The sequence below is a fragment of the Heliangelus exortis genome, chromosome 9 (genome assembly GCF_036169615.1).
Source record: "Heliangelus exortis chromosome 9, bHelExo1.hap1, whole genome shotgun sequence".
Lineage (NCBI taxonomy): Eukaryota > Metazoa > Chordata > Aves > Apodiformes > Trochilidae > Heliangelus > Heliangelus exortis.
The window spans coordinates 22,589,642-22,614,095 of record NC_092430.1 but is presented as its reverse complement, the minus strand read 5'-3'; the positions used below and the strand labels follow the sequence as shown (position 1 = coordinate 22,614,095).

Here is a 24,454-nt window from a genome sequence, read left to right as displayed (position 1 = left end):
GAGTCCTCAGCATGGCAGTGTGCAGATAAAACTTACTGGAGAGATGGCAGATGGAGGGCCTGGATTTCTTTGAGTCTGGGAAAGGTAGAATTCAACCATGGCTTCTGCACACTGTGTTAATATCCTAACCACTGGCCTTCTGACTGGTTTGGAACCTATGCTGAAAAGTCTTGCTGTCATCCTAAGCCAGCTGGGGATCATACTGTAAATCTCCAGTTTTTGTAGGCTGGAGGAGAGTTTCTCACTTGAAATAATGAGCTGCTTTTACTGAAACAACCAATTGGGAATGTGCTTCTGCCAATTTAAGTTATTTTCCTTTGCACTTACAGACTGACTCTGGAAAAAAAGTGGTTTTTGATGTTGTACTTTGGTTATGCTGCTTTTCTGCCCAATATCTTATAAATAACTTCTGCCTTTAAGTTTATGTGTACTTTATTTTGAGGCCATAGTGACCCCTGAGATCAGGAACCTCTTATTGAACCAAACCTCAGAGAGGGATTACAAAATTCACTTCATTTGGACATGATAAGTGTGTGGTAAAGAGCTTTCAACTGGTGCATCTCCATCACTAGAGCTCATCTGGTTAAAGGCAAATAATGATACAACTGAAAAGAGGAGGAGGATGTGAGGACAAAAATAGAGAGGCAAACAGCTAACTGATGATACCCAGCTCATTAGTTATCTTTTTATAAGGAGGAAAGCACACTAAAAGAATCCTGACTCCAAATTCCCTGATTTTGTGTCTGATTTTCTGTGTTGCTGGAATGGTTCAAGGCCAGGTTGGCTGCAGCCTGGGTGACTCCTATGTAGGGGGATGGAGCAAGATGGTCTTTAAGTTCCCTTCCCAATCCAAACATTTCTATGATTCTAGAATGTAGCTGACTTCTGGACAAAGACCACCCATGTTATATATGTTTCTGATGGATCTTCACCAGCAAGAAGCTTCTCCAAGGTTTTTTAGGAATATCCATCTGGACTGAGGTGTGTGACCCATAGCTCCATCTTTTCATGATGACACACACCACAAAAGTAAATGACTGAAGTGTATTTGGGGAGGTATTTGCAGAAATAAATCTAGCAAATCCTTCTTGGGTTCTTAATATCTTTTTATATGCTGAAAAATAGTTGCTTTGAAGTGAATACATCATCCTTTTTTGGGGGATTTTCAATGAAATACGACTTCATGTTTCAAGATGTGGTGGTGATATGGAAGCCTCTTTATGCAGGTCAACTGCATGAATTATTTTGTGCCAATGAGAAATTGTCTTAGTTCTTAATAAGACAAGAAACCCTGACTAAAGTACATTAATGTAATACATTTTTAAAAGGAGCAGTATATTTGTTAGCCAATTTTAACACCTTGTAATGAGAATATGTAGTGACAGAAACATTTCTTAATAGTAAAATGTTGAGATGTCCTGGCTCCCAATTAGCACAACCCAGTTCTACTTTCTGTAGCTTTGTGTGCTGTCACAAGGGACTGGCTGCTCTTAAAACCTCCCGTGTTCCTTTTTACATCATGTTTATCCATTTTTGCATGTGGATGGCACTGATGAGAACTTCTCAGGAAAAGCAGAGCATCCATGGACTCTGAGCCATCCAGGGCTTGGGTCTCACACAAAGTTTTTACCACTGATTCTGTTTGCTGCCATTCAGGCATTGGAATTGGGAAACTGAGGTTTGTCCTTCCTCTCTTTTCTTCTCTCCTTTTTCAATCATCTTTAACTGTGATTAAAAATCCTGCTCCATTTCTCCTCAACAGCAATGAGCTGTGCTCTGCTTCATGTTATTGCTGTAAGGAATAAAATCTCGAGGGTCACGCAGGCATCAATTCTGATAATAATCCTGAAAACTCTCTTTTTTCCATGACTGTTCAGCCACTGGCATTCCAGACTTTCCCGCAAGCCCAGGGACCTGGTGTGATGCTCCTGCGGGCTAGAGGGGGCCAGAAGTTACAGAGATTTTCTGTCGCAAAGAGAAGATGGAAAGGTTGGGCCAAGGGATCTCCGTCTGTTCCTTCCGCCCTTCAGTTCGGTGGTGCCGGAGGAGCCGTGGGCTTCCAGGATCTGTCCGCCAGATGGCAACAAGTCACCGATGCTTGTAAAAACATCCCAAGGTCTCCTTTTCTTTCTCTGCCTGCGACAGAGGCTGGCGCTGGCTTTGTCTGCCCCGGAGACAGAGTGGCTGGGCTTAGCACGGTGTGTTTTGGCTTCATCTTTGTCTCCCTTTCGTCTGACAAAGCTGGGAAAGCCAACACACTTTGAGTTAGATAAATAGACTTAATAAAATAAAAAGTTCTCCAGAAATTGACTACAGAGATTGAACTGAATCCCAAGTATTCAAACTTGCTGGAAAAAAAAAATATTCTGATTTCAGTGTTTCCTAGGGCACTGTATTTCTTTCATGAGGTTATACAAAAGTGCTGGGTCCTGGTGAAGTCTTCCAGATCTTTGTGAGATGATCTTTCAACCTATCCACTTTTCATATTTCAGGACACCTTTGTGGAAAGACATTTGCTGTCACCAGCTCATCCCTGGCTTCTTCATTCTCCCCTGTGGATTTCATTCCTATAGAGGTAGAACTGAGCAGATTCCCCTCACTGGGTGGGTTCTGTCCATCCTCTAGGACAGATCCTTGGTGTTGGCTTTCTGGTCATCTCTCCTCACTCCTACTGTGTGTGTGCAGTTCCAGGCATGGGAGGGACATTTCCAAGTCCTGAAAAAGAATCTGCAGGAAGCTGTAATATGTTGTTGCTTCTATTCCACTCTGCTCTGTTCCATTTCTAGCAGCCTCAGTGAAAAATCTGGTTCAAAAAGTACATCTGGTTTCTACTGGCTTGATCTGGCTTGTGGGTTTGGAGATGAATTAATCAGAGGTGTAGGGTCTTCAGAGTGTGACTGTTTGGTACACATGTAAATAAAACAGGATATTTGTTTAATACAATCTTTTCATTCTCTGCATTGGTCAGGTTCTAGCATTTTCTGGCCCATGAAAAGGCTATCTGCTTATAGCAACAGCATCTCCTCTTCCACAAAGTAGTAAATACTATACTGGCACTCTTCTTCCACTCCACTTGAGAGTAGACTCCATCCAAGAAAAATTAAAGCTATCTGGGGCCACCTGTCCTCATGTACCAGTTCTGTTTCAGAGCCAAAGAAGAAACAGTGAATAGGAAACAGAAAAAAACCCGAAAACCTTCCCTGGTCAGTGCAGATTTCATCTCAGAGTGCAAAGATGTTCCCAGTGTCACTAAACAAGAAACTCTCAGTGTATGAATGTTCATCTAAACTTCCCATCAGCTGATACACTTCCATCCATTAGTTCAATGCCCTTTACTATCTTAAGAAAATAACCTCACATTGGGCTACACTTGTGGCTTGGCCACTGGCACAGGCCTCAAGCTACCTGTGTTCTGCCTCTGCTTGAATTTGGACCCATCACATCTTGCTTTTTTTTCTCAGTGAATGAGGGATGTCCATTTGCTTCTTCCCAGGTGCTCTTTATCCATACTATCAAAATTCAAGCTCTCCCCCTGTGTGTTTTCACCACTGATTTTGCCCCAGTGGGTATCCCTAGATGTCAATATAATGGGAAAAATGTTTGACTGCTGTAATTTTTTTATCGGTCTGGTTTTGTTTTGTAAGTTTTCTCTATATATTGCTGATAATACTCAGGACAGGTTTTCCAGAACTTTAAGGCAGCCCTTGCCAGAGGTTCTTTAAGTGTTTTCAGAGCTGCAAGCTGAACACACTCAAGATGAGAAGGAAACAAGTCACAAAGTGCTTGTACCCAGCACTTTGGGATGGGAACTGGGGTCTTACAAAACATTCCAATTCCCTTCTTCCCCCCAGCCTGGCTCTTTGCTCTGCATTTCATTGACCTCCTGTTCTCAGGCTGCTGGTGAGTTGCTTATTTTTGGTGCAAATTTGATTCACACACAGCCCAAAGTCTGAATTGTAAGTGAAGCACTTTGGAGTATGTTGCCTCATTATTTTTCTTCACTGTACAGCATGACACAAGGGGGTTTCTGCAAAGCTTAATTGAAACCAACAGGTAACTGTCTGACATCTAGTAGTTAGAAATGGCCTACTAGGTATCAATTTCATATCCTTGGACTGCTTTTTTGGCTTGTACACAAATATTTATGGAAAACTGGGTTAAAACTTATTGTAATAGAGTTGCTGTGGCACCGTGGGATTATTTATGTCTCAGAATTTCACCCCTTAAAATTCAGGTTTTATTTCACAAATAAAAATGCAACTGTTCATTTCTGCTGGAGGAACATTTTACTACTCTGCAGTCCCATTCTTACTGGGAGCCAGTCCCATTCTTACTGGGAACTGCTTAAACTTGAGGCCTTATTTAGGGTCCTGAGAGGAGAAAGGGTGGAAATCTGTGTACATGGGGCCTCACATGGGGCAGCTCCAAATGGGGTTTTTGGTCACTCATTTTCTCAGGAATGGCTTTAATGGGACGAGTTTGTGGAGGAAAAATCCTGGTAATTCTAAAAGCATTGGAAACATATTTTTCTTTTCAATGGACATCTGTTGTGCTAAAGAGAAAACTGAGCTTAGAAAATAATGATGACTCTGTAGCTCCATATTATTTTCACTGTTTGTACAGACCCAGAACAGACCATATTTGTCAAAAGTTTTGCTAAGCATTAGGAAGTGTTGATGTAAGTACAATATGCTGAAGTGTGTTTGTAGAAATCACATAATAACTCATAGACATATAACCAAAGATAGAGCATTCTCAGCAGTCTGGGGTTCACAGTGCTAGAATGGAGCTCTTTATCCTAAGGAGAGGAATTATAGATGCTGCTGGAATGCAACTTCTGCAGCTTTTGTTTGTCATCTCTGAATTCACTGACTGTGCTTTGCTGGCACCTAAAGACAAGTCAGTTATGGCATGAAGAATGTGCTGAACAAAGTCAACATTTTAAGGCAGTGATTTCTTCCCTTAGTAACATAAGGCAGAGACAATTCAGCAGCTAAGTAAAGGTCAGGAGGATTCAGGGTCAGCCTTAAAAAAGTCATACATCCCCAATGGCCCAGAATTTTCTACTCTGACTATTTCTGTAGCTGATTATTCCAGAGTGAGTCCAGGTATTAAGGCTCACACCTAAAAGAAGGAGAACATTGTGAAATTTTTTTCAATACCCTTTATTGCTATGTCTTAAACATCCCAGAAAATGTTGCATTGTGAAATTTCTTCTTTCTTTGCACTGTGAAAATTTCTTCTGGAGTCCAAGAGTTAAAAATGGGCTGGACTGAGTAGTAACAGACTTTCCTACAGCTTCAGCAGAAGTTGGGCATATTCACTTTATCTGGAAGATAAGATTTGGGGCATTTTTTTTTTTGTTAGGAGAAGTTTCATTGTGTGAGAAAAACAAGTCATGTTTCCTAAGAACACATTTCTTTAGGATGCCTTTTCTGTTGTTGAAACGTGGCTGTGTCCTGTCCATCAGCTGTCCTAGAAGTGGAAAAATGAGTGACAGCAATTGGTTGTTAGAAATTGTCAAAATTATTCCACAAATGCTACAGGAAGGATAGAATGTTTATGTAGTTGCACTGTGGGCTATATTTTTAAATTGAAAATACTGGTTAAAAAAAAAAAAAAAAAAAGTGTGATCTGTGGATTCTGGAACCCTAACTAAATATTAGAGGGGTAGCATTTGCCCCATATAATCATGCTGGAAGGGAAGTTTGCTCTGCAGACCCCACCTCCAAAGCTCAGATACTTTCTTAGCAACCTGATCCAAGGCTTAATAGTGAAAAATATGTTGTACACATCTGAAGCTGCTAAAACAACATCCTGGCAGCAGGGAACAGGTGGAAACATTGATGTTCTCTGAAGTTCAGACTGCTGTATCACAAAAGATACTGATTTCTAGAGACTGAGGGGTTTTTTATTAGTTTATTTCTCACAATTAGTCTGCCTCTGCTCACATGGACTTCATGAGTCACATCTCAGCTCATTATCTTGAGAAACATACCTCTTATTTCTGAAAGCCACCCAGTCAATAAATTAGCTTGGAAGAAATGATACTCCAAACCACCTTTTCAATAGATTGCTGTCATGCTCTCTTCCTATCAAAGAGAAGCCTGAATTTTTTTTCTTGACATATGGATTAACGGAGCCTTCCCTGCTGTGAGAAAACAAAAGGCAATTGGTGATGCATAGAGCAAACTGATCTTAAAACAGAGACATCAACAAAGAAACATCCCAGCATGAAAAGACAGAGTACAGTCTGCTGTCCACATTTACAAAGTCACTCTGTCTGTTATTCCAAGGTACATCTATTTTCTACATTTTTCAAATGACAGTGTTCCTTAACTACAGCCTCTCAACCCCCCCTGCACCTCAGACAGAAGCAGGGGCATGTTAACCAGAGTTTCTTTTGGTTTTATCAGCCTTTCATCCTTGCTGTTGAGCCACAGTAAGCTCACCCAGTGTCACCAAGGACTGAATCTCCAAGCACAGGTCCTTTCTTTGCTCTAACTTTCATTTGCTCTTCCACACTACTGAAGCTGTATTGAAATTTCACTGGGATACAATAGAACAAGCTGATTTATCATATTTTGCCCTCATTATTTATGCATGGATATGCCTTTTACCTGATACAACTTTATTTCTGCCTTCTGTTACACATGCAGTTGATGTATTTGAATAGCTGCCTGCCTACCTTTTAATGTGACTTTGTAATTGCCAATTACATCTTTACAATGCCTCAAGATACAGCACAGAGGCAGAACACAGCTGGTTCTCCTCTGGTCTGAGACAGTGGCTCTGTGCTGGATCAGCTCACATCTTTCACCAGGTCCTGAAGATCAGGGGCTTGCTAGGAGGAGGGAGAAGTCCCTTCTTGACAGCAGATGTGACACAGCCATGCTGGCTTCCTTCTAGGAGTCTTGAACTTCCTGATGTGACTTTTAAAATTTGTGCTTCAAAGGAATCTTGATGGTTTTCTGCTCTTCTTGTTCAGGTGGACTAAATTTGTATGTTGGTATTGTACCCCTTAAGGATCTCAGCATTTCTGTTTCAGTGCCTTTAATAACAAATTCTTAGTATTTTCTTGATTTTTAGAGAAACAGGCATCTTACTCCCTATCTCTTGGAAATATCTCTTTTCTCTGAAAGTTAAGGATATTTGTGTAAAAAATTAATTGTCCATTGTGCAGTTGTTGTCATCGTGGCTATTGCTGCTAAGTGTGATTGATTCTTAAAGACCAGCTAGAAGAGCTCTTTGCCCACTATCCTCTTGTCATTGCTGTAGCTAGAAAGAAACCTTTCAGCAAGAGAAACTATTGATTTTATTACACCTTGTACAGACTGTCATCAAAACAGAAGTAGGGAGCTTGATCCTTCCCTTACTAAACCCTACTTCATATTGGTAATACCTCTAGCTTGTTTCTCTGAGAAATTAAGGAGAGGTTCACACAGCCTTCTGCAGGCTGATTGGAACCATCATCCCTTAAAACACTGTCCCTTAAAATTACTCAGAAGAAAAAGAAAGAAAAAAGAAGAAAAGCATGGGGATGGTGCAGCTTGCACACTAATTTTGAGAAGAAAATGGTCACAAAGCCTTTAATTATTGATGAGCTCTACCTGCTTACATAACCCCTGCAATGTAAATATACCTGCCTATCACATGCATTAATGGATTTGTCCTTAGGCCACCTTGGCAAGGCAGGGAGAATTTAAAGGGAAATTCAAAATGAAAACACAACCCCCAAGTGCCTCAGGATGTTGAGGTGAAATCCAGGCACTTAAATCTGGGCAGTGCAGTCAGGATTGCAAGCCTAAAGCTGATAATGGCCATGTTTTTGACAGCCAGGTTTCTCTAATGCTTAACACTCTGTGTCCAGAGCTGTCTCTCTCTTAGCAGGGCTCAGCTCCTTTTTCTGTCCCATGCTGAGACCCTTCTGTAAAGGGAAGGGGTGGATTCTCCATCCCTGGAGCTATTTCAAAAGAGCCTGGATGTGGCACTCAGTGCCATGGGCTGGGAACCACGGGGGGAGTGGATCAAGGGTTGGACTTGATGAGCTCTGAGGTCCCTTCCAACCCAGCCAATTCTATGATTCTAGGATTCTGTGGACACACCTGAGAAAGAAGAAATAGGGATGAGAAACTGGGGAGTTCTGGAGAAAGCTGGGAGAAAGAGGAAGCCAAGACAGGAAGGCAGCTGGAGGCAGCCACTCTGAGCAGGGTCTGGCTCCTTCTCAGTGGTTTAGGAGCAGAAGGAGTCACTGAGCTGAAAAAGTGATAACTTGGTCTTGATCCCTCTTGGAAAGGTTGCTGATTTATCTAGTGATCACTTGAGGTAAAGATCAGGATAATTCCAGACAGCACATTCCAAACGGACAGAGTTGTTTTTTTTCATAGGTCAGTAGTTAAGCCTAGAGGAAGGTGAGATTTAGGACATGTCTTTTTCTTCTTTATTTTTCTGTAGGATAATTTATATAGCTTTCTTCTTGGTGATGCTGAGGATCTATTTCCCTGGTGCTGCAAGATTAGGTGCTGCAACTCTAGGAGCTAAACAGCCTAAAGTCAATTTGTTTACAGCTTTACAACTCTCCTCATGACTTCTTTCAGGTCACCTATGAGCTTTGAGAGCAAGAAAATAAACCAACGTCTCATATAATTTTAAGGCCTAAGCTATAAAATGCGGGTTCCTCTGCTGCATTTACTGACTTTTAAGTAAGTGAAAACAAGCCTAAAGATGGACAGAATAGTTTATCAGTTAATGATGTCTGTCACTGCTCTGCTCAACACTCAAAGGCACATAAATCTGAAGATTCCAGCTCAGTAATGCTGCAACACCCACGATACATCCCAGCTGTTCAGGAAGCAAATTCTATTTTCACCAAGAATTGTAAGAAAATGTACACAAAGATAAACTGCTTTTCAAACTAGATTGTAGTACATTGCTGTAATTCCTAATAACAGGAGAAGATGTCCTGGGGGGCTCCTACCCAGTTCAACACACACATAGTTAAGTGACAGGGGAGGAGCTGACAGCTCCTTGCAGCTGCAGAGGCATCCCCCTTTATCCCTATCATGTCCAGACCAAGCTCTGAATGTCAACTCCATACTGCCCAGCTCATAATATCAGCTATAATGCAAGCTAATTGATGTTAAGTGAATGTTGTCTACCCTATCAATGTAATGCAATTAAATGTTTGTATCATATTTTCCTACCATGAATTCAGTACAGAAGTAGGGAAAATGCTGTTGCAAGGAATAATATAGAAGGAGTGAGATTTTGTTCTTCTGCACTCATTTTAGAACTGCAAAATCAACCCTGCTGATCAACCTCTGGTATTTTTTTCTGCATGTATGATTGCTGGAAATAAAGGTCCTGTAAAGAAAATTTAGGAGGCAACTTGCTGGTGGTGTACAAAGATAACAGAAACTACCATGTTCTTCTGTTGTCTCTGCTGTGCCAAACTTGGTAGATTTGGCTTATCAGTAAATATATGATCACAAAAGAAGGTGCTGCTATACTGAGGAGAAAGCTGACACGTATTCTTTTTCTAGTTCTAACTAAACTATAAAAAAATTATCATTTCCTATTGTCAGGAACATTGAAAATTAACTCAGCTATCATGTTTGGACTAGCTTGACACCACTGGGATAATCACCCATCTATCAGAGTAGATGAGTGCATGAAAATGTGCATTTTGAAATTGAGTCTTTGCTTTCATTCATCCTTTAGATGTTTTTCTGCCATCTAAAAGACAAATACATTTCTCTTTTAAAATGTCAGAGCACACTGTAATATCAGGGTCAGTTTGCCATTTTTTGGTTGTTGTTTGTATTAGTTAAGGCTGAAGATCCCCAAGCAAGGCTCAGGATTTTATTGCAGCCCAACACAAACCAAAAAGATTATTCCCACTTCAAGAAGCAAAGGGTTTATTTGTTGAAAGTCCCAGAAAGGTGGTTAAATTGGCAACCTCCAAAGGTGTTTCATAACTTGAGGCAGAACCTGATTTTTAGCTCAGGGGTTACTAGAAACAGATCAGTGTTTTATTCTTGTACCTGAGGCTGCAACACAGTTACAGTGATAGCATTCAAAATGAAAAGGCTGAAAACCAGCAAGGAATGCAGGACTGAAGGACATCTCCTTGTGACCAAATCCAGTTCCTTGTTATCACATAAAAACATATTGTAGAATTCTTTTTGATGAAATTACAGATTTCCACCATGTGGCTTGTTTTTTATTTTGTTACTATTGCTTGTCTTAGGAAGCTACTCCAAACACTTTCTTGTTAAAAGCTCCCTCATAATTTCCTGCTTAAACACATGTGTAAGGCTACTTTGGACTGGCTCCTTTTTACACCAGCATTGTCTTTTAGCTCTGCCAAAATCTTATCTGTCCCTGATATTTATCCCATCCCAACCCCCTTTCCATAGTGTTATTTAAGAGAGCAGTCACATAGTAATCCCTCTTTCTGCCCCAACTTCTGCTAGTTTAAACAAGCCTCATTTTTGCTCATCTAAACAGATCAAATTCTTTCTAGTTCCCTGGCTGCCTGCTCCATACCTGCATCACATTCAATTCTTTTCATCACACTCCTGAAGAATCAAAATTGTGTGTGGTATCTCAGACCTCCTACTAGGAACAATTCATCTTTATTGCTAAGGTAGCAATAGGAGTATTCTAAATTTATTTAGGTTTATTGTTTTACTGCCTCACCACATTTCTGGCAAATTTCTTTGTGTGTCGTGGCAAATCCAGCAAATATTGCTGTTATTATTAGTCCCCAGCTCTATCATCCACCTTCTTGTGGTTTTAGATTTCATCCATGTCTTACTTCAGCCTCCAAGTCACCTTGTTTTTCCAGCATGCTATTCTCACTCTCTTCAACACCTCTCACCTTTTTACCAGCAAACTTCATGAGGTTATGCCTCTTGTTTATGCCATGTCCACAGATAGAACTCTATTTTTTCCCTGAGATTCAGTATTGAGAGATTTATGAGTGAGCTTCCCATAGCCAAACCATTCCCCTTTCAACACAACTTACCATTATATTTTTCCTTAGCTTTTCTTGTTATACAGTAAGCTGCTTGAGGTTAAACTAATTATTTTCCAGATGTAATAAATGCTTCACTGAAGCCTGAATAGATTAGAGTTTGTGTCTAAAAAGTCAATAATGAAAGAATGTTGAGTTAGTTTGGCATGATTTAGATTCATAAACCTTTTAGAATTTTATACCATTTCCATTAATCTTTAATTATTGTAACCTTCAGAAATATTTTTGATATTTAGACAATTTTTGAGGTCAGTCTAAACCAGCCTCTTAACTGCTGACATTGCCTGTTCCCTCCATATATCTAGGTGCTTAATTTATTATTGTCTTGATCTTTGAATTAATAAAACATGCTTGATTTGCAGTACTTAGTCCACTCAATGCTGATTTTGTTGGAGTGAAGACTGGTTTTTTGGCTGTTATATATTCTCCTCAGACACTTGGTGTAAGGCTTTACAGCAGTGTGGGTTCCTCTACAAGTTAATAACAGGCACAGAATTATGAGTTGGGGATTCAATTCCAACACAGTTTTGTTGTTGTTGGATATGATCACAGCACAACCCGTTAAGCTGTAGATAAACAGCCATGCAGGCATGTGTGAAATATTTAATTGCCACTTCCTTGCAGCAGTCCTGGGCTTGCTGTTTCATGAAGCATGGTCAGCATAATTCCCACACTCAGAATTATTTTATTTGCATTTAGCAACAAATACTGCTGATGCTAATAGCTGTCTCCCTTAAGAATTTAAAAAGAAGGCTTATTAAACCATTTCAGTTCATCAGCTCCCTCTAGACAAGAGTGTTTAAATCCTGCCTTGTAATATGTGCATACCTGTATATATGTGCATGGCAATATGAGGTTAACTCTGTATTAAAGGAGCTGTTCCAGGATATGTATAATTCCTTGAGAATAAAGGAAATTAAATACCTTTTCTGTTATCATAGCTGTTAAAAATAAGAGAATCCTCTATGCTTCAAAAATATCCATGATTAAATAAGCATGGTCTGTCTGCTGCTAACTTTAATAGTTCATTTATTCTTTTAAGAGAATTTGGTTACTAAAATTTGATAGGGAACTATGGGGGAAAGCTTGCAAAAATCCTTATGCCAACTGCAGCGTGCAGGCATCACCTTCTAGGCTTGACATCTGAAAATAAAGTTCACTAAAAGTTTAGGAGTTAAGAGAAAGCTCTGAAACAAAGGGCTTCAGCACCATAAGAGAAAAATATGCCCATATGACTTTTTTTAAACTCACTGACCCTGATGAATACTTTTTGGAAAATGCATTTTAGCACGAGGCATTCCCTTTCCTCATGTCTTTAGTCTCAGACTGAAGTCAAAGTGAGTGGTGGTGTTTAAAGAATATGTTCAGGCACCTGAGTTTGACCCATTTTGTTTAAAAGAAATCTGGATAAATTTTGGGGTTTGTAGGTCACATGGTCTTATTTATGGGGAGGGGATGCATGAGGATGGAAGGAGGAAAAAAAACCCCTCTTTCTATCAAAATATTACCAAGTTAGCTGAATTTTAAAACATCTGTTTTAGTTCTAAAACCATCTGAAAATATGGGTTAGGTTTTGCAGTTTCCACTCAAGTCAAAATACAAGCTGCAATCCTTAACTCTTAATAGGGGAAAATAAATATGAAATCTTAGATTTTTTTTTGCTTGGATTTCAGTCTCATCAGCCCCACAGATTCTCCTAGTTTCTGTTAATAGTTGCTAAATGGATTTCTAGTAGGTGAACTGTCTCCCAGAAGAAAAAAGCATAGACAAATTTCCTTTTTCCTATGGATGCAGCACCTTTCAAAGGCAATAAACCCAAGAAGAACAAGGAAAAAACTCTCCCCTTTCATTTCATCCTTCCCTCTCTCTTTCCCTCCAAGCCACTACATTAATTAGCTGTCTGACTGATTACTCAGTCAAAGACTTAAGAGATCAATGGTGACAGTCGCCAGGCAGGTAATTTAGAGGGGAAAAAACCAGTAAAATAATGCTCTGGTGTCTTTCTGAGAATGAACTGTGGTCTGGTTGTGTCAGCAGAGGGAAGTTACACACAGAACCACGCTAGCGAGTCCTGGCTCCTCTGTGACAAATTACCTGAAAGTGTATTCCTGGGATTTCATTAGCTCCTTAATTGGAAGCAAACAAACAAAGCGTTTATTCCTTTGAATTTTAGTATTTTAAGTATTAGTGATGTGCTTAGCACTGGATGAGACAAAGGAGAAAAATACAGGCTTTTGGAGCAGCTCACATCTGAAACACATGAACAATTCCGAAGGGACGGGGAAACCCTGAGGAGAATTCTACTTCTGAGCATTTTTTACTTTGATATATTTTGCAACTGCATTTCCAGTGATCTAGATGAGAGTTACGAGTTTTAACATCTAAAAACCAAATTTTGAGGGGGCTGCCTACCCCGGAGGATAAATTAGAATGCTTGAAGTATTAGCACTCGTTAAGGCTGTGGTTCTACATGCAGCAGATGCTGGAGTGTTATTATTGCCTGTTTTGTGTGGTTGGGTTCCTCCCTTTAGTATAGGCCAAGCACTCGTTGAACTATGCTTTGAACTAACTGAAACACACCTCTTTTATCATATATTTTTATATTTTTTACATTTATTTGTTTCCATTTTCCTAGAGAATAACCCTCTGAAATTTCCCTCCAGGTAGATCTCAAGGATAATTGAAAACCAGATCGTGTTGGCTATCTGTGCCTTGCTGGCCAAGTGTCCAAATGCTCTGTGTATTTCCTGACCTGATGAGCCTTTAAACACTCCTAGCATGAAGATCCCAAATTTGATTTCTGTGACCACATAAGCATGCAGATACTCTGCTGAGTTTTTGAATGAGTTGCTTGCTCAGCTCTTTGTAGATTTTCAGGGAGTGATAACATGGCCAGAAGAAAAATCATTGAGAAAAGAACTGTTCATAAATAAAAAACTAGTTACTCCAAGAAAATATTTTGTAATATTTGAATTGCTGTGCAAAATAGCAGATTGCTCTGAATTGCCTAAATCCTAATTATTTCCTTTGTATTGAGATGAGGCTGGAATAGCTCTGCTAAGTTTATTTGAGATACATTGGGCTCTCATTTGTGTGGGTCAGAGAAGATATAAGTCCCCTCCAAATGTATGAATTTTTATTTGAATGTACCCCAGTACACAAGATTACCCACTCGTGGCAGTGTCATTATCCCAAATCCAGAAACAGATAAAAGCACTCCCAGTTGTTATTGCCTTCCAACATAAAACTTACTTTAGAATTACATTGTCAATAGCATGTTCTTGCTAGGATTTTGGTTAACTAATGCTAAAAAGAAAAGCTAAGAAATGAGATCAGTGGCCTTTATATAAGTAATTGTGAATGTGGGTAACATTTTATTTTCTCAATCAGATGTAATAGCTCCCTACAGAAATAGACTCCTGACTTGAATACCAATGGATTTCCACATATTCTCTCAAAAAGAAATCCTTTATTTGAACATTTTCTCCCTTTCAGAGACACTGCCACGGGGTCAAATTGTTCAGACCCTTTCCATTTTCCCTCCCTTCCATCCCCTCCTGTCCCCTCTTCTCAATGAACCCCCAACATCAACAAAACCCCTCAATTTCTGTCCTAAATGGGAGAGTGGAATCAGTGACTGTTGGATGGGTCGGGTGAAAGCAACTGGGGAACCAGCACACTCTGGACAGCAAATTCCCACCCAAGACAAACCCACTGAACCAGGGCTGCCCTGCCTCTCACCACCACCTGTACTGGTGCTGGGAAGTGATGCTCACTGCTGCCAGAGCCACCCCCAGGTCCAGCCCCAGCCTCCGGGCTCAAACTCATGGTGAGTTTCTCATCCCATATCGTGCAGGGCCCTTTGTGGCAGGCAGCTGATGTCTGGGGATGGCTGTGTGGCTATCAAGTAATGGAAGAGGGGTCAGAGGGCAGAAATGCTTGGGAAGATAGAAATAAAGCAGGAATTTCAATTCAGGGCTAATGGATGGGGTTCGGAGGCTTCTATTAGCAGAAATTATCACTGTATTAATGTCTTTCAGGCAGCATTTTTTACAGTTGAATGTGGTGTTATTTTCCAAGTTATCCTTTCCCTGACAAGTGGTTATAATCAAAGCTGTCTGTGAGCCCTATTATCAGAAACTTACTATTATGTGCTGTAGGAGAAAAAAAAAACAAAACAAAACAGGGAAGGCTGCAGAGCCAGAAAGCTATTACGTGTTTTAAAGAACTAGTGCAAGACCAACTATTTATTTATGTACTACTTTTACTTCCCATGGAAGAAAAGAATTTGGACTTAATTTTCTTGTCTTACCCAACTGCTTTAGAAAATGTACCTCCTGAAGTAAGTCCATAATTATGATAAAGCCAGATCCTGTGTTACTGTACATTAGCATTCCCCCTTCCTTACAATAGAGCAAGGCCAGTTCACTGCAAGAGAGGAAGCTTCCAATGGCTTTGGTGTGCTGCTTTCCATCTTCAAGGGTATTAACCAACCTTCTTTAATACAGAATTTACTCTGTTTGGCCAGAATGAACTTTGAAAGGGGATAAATCTAGCATCATGTTCTTAAAAGTCTTTAAAATTATCTTGTAAGCAAAATTAATCCCGTCAATATATACTCTTGATAAATGAAATGCAAAAATCTGCTATTGCTCTGTCATGTGGTCTGGCTTTGTACACCAGCTTATTTTCTTCTTAAATTCCACATTATCCATATACTTAAAAAGGTTACTGTAATTCTAGCATAACTCTTACTGCTTATTGTGGAGGAAGGAACTCCAGCAAGACAACACAGAGAGGAAGTAATTACCTAAAAATGTTTATATCTATTTAGCTGACTATTAAACATGAAGGGGAAAAAAAAAATCACAAACCATAGATATTTTGAGGATAAGAACATGAGTAAGCACCAATAAAGTCTGCACTTTTCAATCCTCAAGAAGGATTAATCAAAGCAACAGAGAGATCTCTTAAGTTTTTAAAAACATTCTCTATTTCAGGCTGGTCTGCCATGCTTTCCATCCAGTTGGCACTGATGAACACAATGGTCAGGCATGAAGAATACTGAAGAAAAAAATGCAGAATTCCCAGGAATACACTGACAGAGTTTTTGAGTCTGAAAACCAGGTACTATCTCTGCAACTTGTTTTTTGCCAGGTCCCCCTTTCTCACCATCCGCTCTTTTTCATCTTACACCTGGGAATTGAGCAAACAAAGTCCAAATAGGCTTTTGGAACAATCCTAAATCAGGGATACTGTGAAGACAAATGGTAAATGTCTGCTACCCCAGCTGCTAAGTTAATTACTGTAATGGGAAACATCTTGAGAGAAGCATTGCATATGGTTATTAGCAATTAACCCACCACTCCAAAAATCACAATTCCTGCTAATAACAGAACACAGCACAGCCTTCCTAATTACAAGCTCTGCACGAAAAATTTCTTTCTATCAGAAGGGAATGTTAAATCCTGTAACTGGCTACGATTTAAAAAGACTGGGAATTGAGATACTGAGGATTAGACAGATACATGGAAGTGGGGAAAGGTGGTGTGTTTCTGACTCGTTGAGGGCACACTGATTCATGCTTGGGAATACACAGCTTTCATGATATCTTCATAGGAGAGGACAAAGCCATAATTGAAAATGAAAGTGTTAATGGGAAGGGAAATATGCTTTAAAATGGAGAGGACAGCACAGGCCTTCCTGAGAGATAACTTTTCTACAGAATTCATGATCTGGACAGTGTTGTAAATGGTGTGCTGAATCTGGATTGTACTGGAATCTGTCAGAACAGTTTTCTATTCAACAAAAGAGAAAAATAATGAAAATTGGTGTTTTCTCTCCTATATAAAGTCTCTTAGTACTACATGGAGGGCACGAGCTATTTTTTTCTATCTGTATTCTATGGAATTGGATTAGAGCACAGCTCACCTGCACAAAGCCACCAAGGGGAATCAGCACTTCTGCTGCTCAGTTCAAAAGCTGGTTTAGTAAAGGAAGATGCAATTTGGTTTATTCCTTTCATCTCATCCATCAGGAAGGGAACTCTTTTGTCAACATGTTCAGTATTTGGTTTGCTGGTGGCCAGGATGCAGTTTTGTAGGTATCAAGATCAAAGACACACAATTATCTATCAAACAGGCTCCATGACAGTAGGCATGTCTCTAGTTGGTCATAGCAGGGATGTGGAATGTAAAGAAGTCACTAATGCTATATCCACTACCCTTTTTTCCTGAAGATTTAACTGACTTGGGCACTGGTGGATCAATTATTTCAGCAAGCTTTTGAAACTGCTTTCACCACTGCTGGTTCCCTGCAACTCTTACTCATGTGAATTGTACTATTAAAGTCAACAGCTTTGCAGGAGATTCTCAATTAAAACACAGCTGAGGATAAAACATGGGATAATATCTGTGAGAAGGGCACATTACACAGCCTGGGTTTACATTTCAGTTCAGGAGAGTGACAGTGTCACAGTCCCTAAAGGGAGGTCAGCACAGCTTTCTGCACTGACTGCAAGGAGATTTACACTGCTCCATCTTCAGAATTCAGCTCTATTTTGCTCTGTGGCTCTCAGGCAAATGTCTTATCTATTAAGTGGCCTTCACTGAGTAAGAGAACTACTTCAGGGTTGTGTGTTCCTGTTCCATGAGAGTAAGAAATGTTATATATAATTTGTAATGATCACATACAGGTATGAAAAACAATGTTGACCAGTTTATTGCTGAGTTCCTTATGAAGGAAAAATTCAAATATTTTTTTTCAAAGACTACTTTATCTCTCCTTGAAAGAAAAAAAAAAGCTGAACAATAAGATTTGCTTTTTTTGCCATCATGTTAAAATAGTCCAGGTTGGGATGAAATCTCAGGACACAGTCAACCCTCACTATTGTCTGATGAAGGTCTATTATTTTATGAAGAAAGATTTTCTGGGGTTTGGAAAAGAAAAGGATTAGAAAACTATGGCATTGCAGGAGGTAATGGGATTAGCTCAGCACAAGGTCCTGCAGAGTTAAAACTCCTCCAGATGCAAGAAAGGCTTAGCCATTCGATGGAAATTTCAGGGTACAATTAATCTGCTCTAAGGTCAGATATGGGCTATATGATTTCTTTACCATGAAAAAGAAATTAGTTGATAAAATCTCAGGGGGATCACGGCAGTGCAAACTTCAAAGCAATGAACAATATAAAACCAGCTTTCTTGCTATGATTGGTAAATATTTACCTACTTGAGCGAAGGCTTTGGAAAATAAAAACCATGCAGGAAACTGTGCTTGTAAAGTGTGTGTAAAGGAGAAGCTGTGGCTCTCGTTACAGGACTGAAAGGAAGACAAATTAATGCATTGTAAAAGTGAGGCTGACCCCTAACCCAGGAGGATCTCAGTGTACCCATGCAGTTCTCTCTCCCACAAAGTCACAGAGGAGCTAATTTGGAGCAACTTGAGACCAAACCCCATTCAGCCAAGTGCAAGGAAATCTCACCCTTGTCTTTAGCATCACTTGGCTCAGGGCCCATCTGCTCAGTCCCAGCCCAGTGGTTGGTTAGGCACGGGTCCCTAGAGGTAGGAAAAGTCGTGGTGTAATGGAGCCAGAGCCCTACATTAGATCATAAAATGCTTCAGGTGCATTTTTTCCCCATATTTTATTTGCTGCTATGCACAGTTCCCTTTCCAGGTCAGTTGGTCTCCCTTCTCTTGCCAGGAAAGGGGGAAGAGCTGCCTTCCCACAGCAGTAAAGTTCTGGAGAGACCATAAAAAGGAGAGGATGGATGGTGCAGAGTACAGCGTGCAACTCTGGGAGTTAAGAAAACCACTGTGGGTTCCCAGCTTTCCATTCTGGCCGCCAGTATCCCTCGGCAGCAGTGGTGTTACCCCTCCCTCAAGATGTTAAATGCTTTAATTTTCACAGTTACCTCTCAGAACCGCTCAGATGGGATTGCAATGGGCTTCAATCTCGGAACAAAGGACCGGAGAAAAAAAAACCAAAAACAAAAGAAAAGCCGAGCTACATCTCTGGCAGTAAAACTGGAACCTCTTGGTACCCTGGAGCCGAAGGGAGGGTGAACAGGGGGTGGGCAGCTCTCCTCCGGCACGGACATGAGGCTGCACGTAAATTCGTGTTTTATTCAGTGGAAACAAATCCCTCCTCATCTCCCCCTCTTCGTTGTCTCCATCACGAATTTAAACCAGAGGGAAAGTCCCTATTAGGGGAGGAGGGGAGGCGAAGGGACCTCGGTAAGGAGGACAGGCGGTAAAACACGGGAGAACCCAGAGGAGAACCGAGTCTAGCGCTGGGCAAACCGAAGTGGAGGAGGAAGAAGAAGAGGAAGGCAGGGAGGCGGAGCGGGTCAGGAGGCGGTCCGGTGCCGCCCAGCCAGTGGCGCTCCTGCCCGCCGCTTTAAATGATTTGGAGGGCCGGTTCTGTCCGGGGCTGCTGCTTCGGGAGGTGGTGAGGGTGGTACCGAACCGCTTCTACCCTCCTCATCCCTATCCCTTCTCTCCTCGGGGAGATGTCGGCGTGCCCGGGCCCGGGGATGCTCCGGTTCTGGTTCTGGCTGTGCTGGGCACTGGCGGTCCGGGCGGCGGAGCGGCTGCAGCGGGGGATGTGAGTGGGGTTCGGAGGTTGGAGGGGGGGTGGCAGCCGCATCCTTTGTCTGCGGGAGGGGAAGGTGTTCTGGGGTTCTGGCGGGGTTCCCCCCAGGAATGCGCTTGGGTGCTCATCGCCGCTGAACTCTGCCACAAAGAAAGTTGAGCTGCGTGCGATGGTAACTGAGCCCAGCTCCCCCCCTCAGAGCAGGGTTCTGCTCCGGGGAGTTATTTTGTGGGGTTTAGAGTGAGCTTCAGACCCGGGGTTGGAGGGGGGAAAAGCGAGCGGGATCGGTTCGCTTCGGTTCGAGATCCGAAGTGAGCTTCGGAAGGTTCATCAGTGTGCCTGGACGTGTTCCCCTGTGAGCTGCTGGGGGGCATCCTGCTCCAGCAGGATTGGGGATCAGGAGTGGGGATCTCCAGAGATCCCTTCCAACCTTTACCAGTCTGTGATCCCCCACTCTGGTTCTTCCTTCCCATTTAAAAAGCGAACGGGGGGGGGGGCAGAGCCGAGCTCTGCACAGCTGTACTTGCCCTCATGTTTTTTATTTTTTATTTTTTTTCCGAGGGGTTACGATGAGCTTTACCTGCTGGAGAACGGCGAGAGAAAAATCAGAGTAGGAGAGGGGCTGGGGAGGAGGCAGAGGTGGGAGCGATGAAGAGCATCCCCCCCACAGCTCCTCTGCAGACACAAAGGATCCACACGGATCCCGACTGCTGCCTGCGCTGGGGAAGTTTCTGTGAGGGGTTTACCAGGGCTTGAGCAATAGATGTCTGGTATGGCAAATGCAATGTGACGTTTTTTGTGTCCAGAGGTAGTTTTCTGGTCAATTTTTGAAGAGAATAGCTGATAATATCTCACTGTGCAATTCTTTGCTGATTGCAATTGGAAAAAGTATTTCTGGAAACTGCTTTATGCAGGGGAACCCTTTTCTCTGCAAAGCTGTTATTGTATTTTTAAGAAATGTACACACCCACTTCTCCCTCTCCAAGAAATCTGACAACAACCTTTTCAGATATTTGTGTATACCTTAATTTCTAACCTCTTTGCTCTTCCTGGCTTTTTTACTTCAACTTCATCCCACCTTTTAATGATTCATTTGTCAGGAAACTTCTAAGTCAATTGCTTTCTGGGTTTCTGTGCAATGGGATGTAAATATGTATTTACGAGCTGTGCTTTTAAGGTGGTTTATATTGCTGCATTTTCTCAGAGTCAGAAGGATCTATCATGATATTTAGAGAAGTGAAGTTCATTTTCTGGTGAAGCATTTTTTTTCTATTTTAAAAGTGCTCTGTGTTGTGTTTTTTTTTTTTCCAGGCATGCTTCTTGTTCTCTAAGTAATTATTCTACTCTGAGGCAGAATACCATTGGCCTCCATTGATCTGTTTGCATTTGATATATTGGTAATAACTATGATTTGCACTTCTGATGCTGGAGGTGGTGTTGGCTGTAAATTTGCCTTCAAGCAATTTCTGTTTGCTTTCACCTATTTAAAGACAGTGTCACAGAAAGTACAGGGGAAACATTCCCTTCTGGAAATGAAACTGTATGAGGATATTAATGCTGGACTCCAGTCATTGGGAGCAGCAGCAATCAAAAAAACCTTCCCTGGCACTCATATCTATGGCAGAGCCTTGGGTGCTTTTCTGAAAAGCATATTCCTGCAATTACTATAATTCTTACTGCTTTTGTTGAGCTGGGACAGGTATAAGTATTACTCCAGACTTACTGTACTCTAGTTAGAGACTTTACTTTTGATGCAAAGAAAAATACAAGAAGTCAGCACTGCACAGGAGTAAGCCTGCCAGCTTACACCAAGAAATGGTGAAATGTCCAAAAGGACACATTTCATGAATGACTTTTTTTAGTAGCTCTGTTTTCTTCTTTTGACATTGGTCATCTGCAGTCAATGGGATAAGGACAACAGATGGATCCCTTGGAATGTACCATGATGGGTGATTTTTTTTTTCTTTAGCATTTGTTGTTGCTGTTTTGATCGAGATCTCATGAGGCTGAGGATATACAGGATATTCTTTGTAATTGTTTTGGTTCTGCTGCTAACTTGAGTGTTTGCTGCTAGCTAAAAATGCCTAGGATCTGTGTGAATGTGGGTATTCTGTTTCCAAGCCCCCTGAGGAGATTTAATGTAGAACAGATTATAGGATGACTAGCTGTTTCCATCAACTGTGTTTCCAGACAATTAGTCCTTGATTAGCTTGTATTAGAATTTTAGTGAACAGTGGAACAACCAGTGAACAAATACACGGTTTTCATAAAAAAAAAAAAAAGAGCATGCTATTTAGGCCTTGAAATGAGGAACTAACTGTATCTAGTCATTGAAAACACATTTTTAGCAGCTCCTTTTGTAGTCAGTTCTGTAGTTCAAAATTGGGATATTGGAAGTGTGATGTGGTTATCTACCATGGAGTTTACTTCCAGGATTGTGCTTCACAGAAGAGCAGAAATAGGAGGTAAGATTAGAGGGTTTGAGTTGCTGTCAGAAGTGGTAAATTCTCTCTTAGAGAAATACTCTACTACAGGTTTTAGAAGTAAAGAGGTTTGCTCAGTTAGGACCAAGCAAAAGGCAGGAGTGGTACTGAGGTGTGTGCTAGGAACTGTGCAATAAATATTACATTTTGTAGTCAGGACTGAGCCATGGCTGAAGAATGGCTTTTTCTCTTCCTAAGTGGCACATGAGTGAGGATCTCTTTAGGAAAAGTCATGAGATAAACTTTGTCCCTCTCAGCACTCAGCCCACTGACTCACTCTGGGATTTTTGCACGTCCAGGATGATACCTAAAAAATCTGATTTACTTTTAGAGGATCCAGTCACAACCTTGCATTAAAACTTTTGCTCAGGTTTTTTGACTGCTCAGATGTTGCAGCTGTTTATTCACTCTATCCACAAGCAAGTAAACTTGGTCATGTTCCAAGGAACACCTGGATTTAGAGCTGGATTCCTGGCTGAGGAACTGTTCATTTCTATGGGGCACTGTAGGCTCACTCCTGTTCCTCCAGATAAATCACAGTCCCAAAAGCAAAATCTATCAATCACATGATAGATAATTTTGCAACCCTGGAGCAGACTTTAACTGTGCAAATACTTGGGCTCCAGAGATCCAGGACTGTTGTGCTCTGTCTTGCTGCAAACAGGTCTGGTGATGGACAATATTTCAAAGTAATAGATATAACAGTTTCTTGTACAATTAGGTGCAATTAAAGAAGTGAAGTTCAGTTTTTTTGAGGGCTGGAATATATTTCAAAATAAATTATTGGTGTACAAAATGCTCCCACATAAAAGATGCTTCTGAATTTTGATGGCTAGAGGAGAACAAATAGCATGTTGTTTTGAGTATGTTGCAATGCAGTGCAGAAAACAAAGAAATGTAAATAAAATGTATCTGTAAAGTATATGGTGGTACAGTTTAAGCTTGAAGCCTGGAGTTTTGACATACTGTCCAGATGATGTGAAAAGTAGGTGGTATAGTTATTTCTTGGTGAGAAATTGCCTGTGTTTTTACCCAGTAATGCCAATTTGCAGGTGTGAGGAAAGTTTGTATTCCTAGTGTTAAGTAAGGGCTCAAAGTATATTTAGTTTCTGGAGTTAAGATTAGTAATGTAGTAAAATCTCCTCCTATTTCTTCAAATAGGATATGATATGTTCACAGATTTAATTGTAAAAAAAAAAAAAAAATCCAGATTTTCTAATGAAAGTAAGGACCTGATTTGCCACTCTGGTATGTTTTAAATTTGTATTTTGTATTAAGCAAGATTAAATTAAGTCTGTCTTTACTCTTAAAACCTTGCTTGAAGTGATGTTGGCAACCCAGAGTCACTGCCAAGTTCTCATTTAGACTATTGAATTTTACCTTTTTTTTTTTTTTTTTTTTCCCAGCTGAAACCTCAAGTACTTCTTCCCAGTCTTCATCCTAGCCTGTGCACTACAGTATCTTGCCACCAGATAGAGCTCATGCTGGTCAGCACTTGAAAACAGATTTTTTTTAGAGTTTGTACTTAAAGCCTCTGTTTCAGAGTTTCTGCAGAAACACAATTTTTGAATTCCATCTTCTAACAAATGGTAAAGGGCTCTTCTGTTCTCCTGGAGTGTATTCACTGGACTTAATAAATGCCATCATGCTGTTGTTTTTGGTTTGGTTTTTTTGCTTTTTTTACCCCTGGTTTATGACATGTTTTCCTGTTCTTCAGGTCAAAAATGAGATCAAGACTTCCTTCTAAACTCTGAAGTAGCCATAAGACTATGAGAATACATGGTCATAAAATTTAATAGCCTGAAGTTGCTGGTTTTAAGGAGTAACTTGATCTTGCAGTTGACTGTAAAATATTTTCCAGTTTTATAAATACCTGTTTTCTTATCAGAGACATCACATGATGTACCTACATGAGGTTTAGATATTTACCACCCTTCATCACACCAGCTTTTACATCCTGTGTGAGTCTTACATTGGCAAGTTTAAGGAAGGGAAGCTCCTCCTATTCCCTTGTAATGGGATTTGGTTTCTTAAATTACTCTCCTTAAATTTCTCTTAAAAAATACATCCTAAGAGGGGAGGACTTGTCAGCTTTTCTTTAGGTTTATTTGTGGTGCATTGTGAAGTGTTGATACAGTTTAGTTATTGATGCAGATGTTTATCATCTGCATGTACTGCCTGGCAGTATTTCTGAATTCCAGGGAAGCTGCCTGCTTTTCCCTTCTTTCTTCTGTGTTTTTTGTCTCCATTGCTGTTATTTGTCATAGTTCTAGACATGCCATGATCAAGCTATGACAGAGTGTGGAATATTTTTAATAAATTTGAAGAAATCTCCTGGTGAA

At 40.7% G+C, this 24,454-nt stretch overlaps 1 protein-coding gene across 4 annotated transcripts in view; it reads left to right on the top strand.

Moving 5' to 3' along the window:
- The first annotated feature begins 19,458 nt into the window (after positions 1-19,458).
- Positions 19,459-24,454, top strand: part of LOC139800035 (multiple epidermal growth factor-like domains protein 6) — a 188,025-nt gene continuing 183,029 nt past the window's right edge. For all 4 annotated transcript variants that reach the window (XR_011727553.1, XR_011727554.1, XM_071752718.1 and 1 more), the window contains exon 1: positions 19,459-19,641. Coding sequence is in view for 2 of the 4 variants with exons in the window: in XM_071752718.1 (XP_071608819.1) it covers positions 19,547-19,641 (95 nt within the window). In the remaining 2 variants the exon portion in view is untranslated. The remainder of the gene's footprint in view (positions 19,642-24,454) is intronic.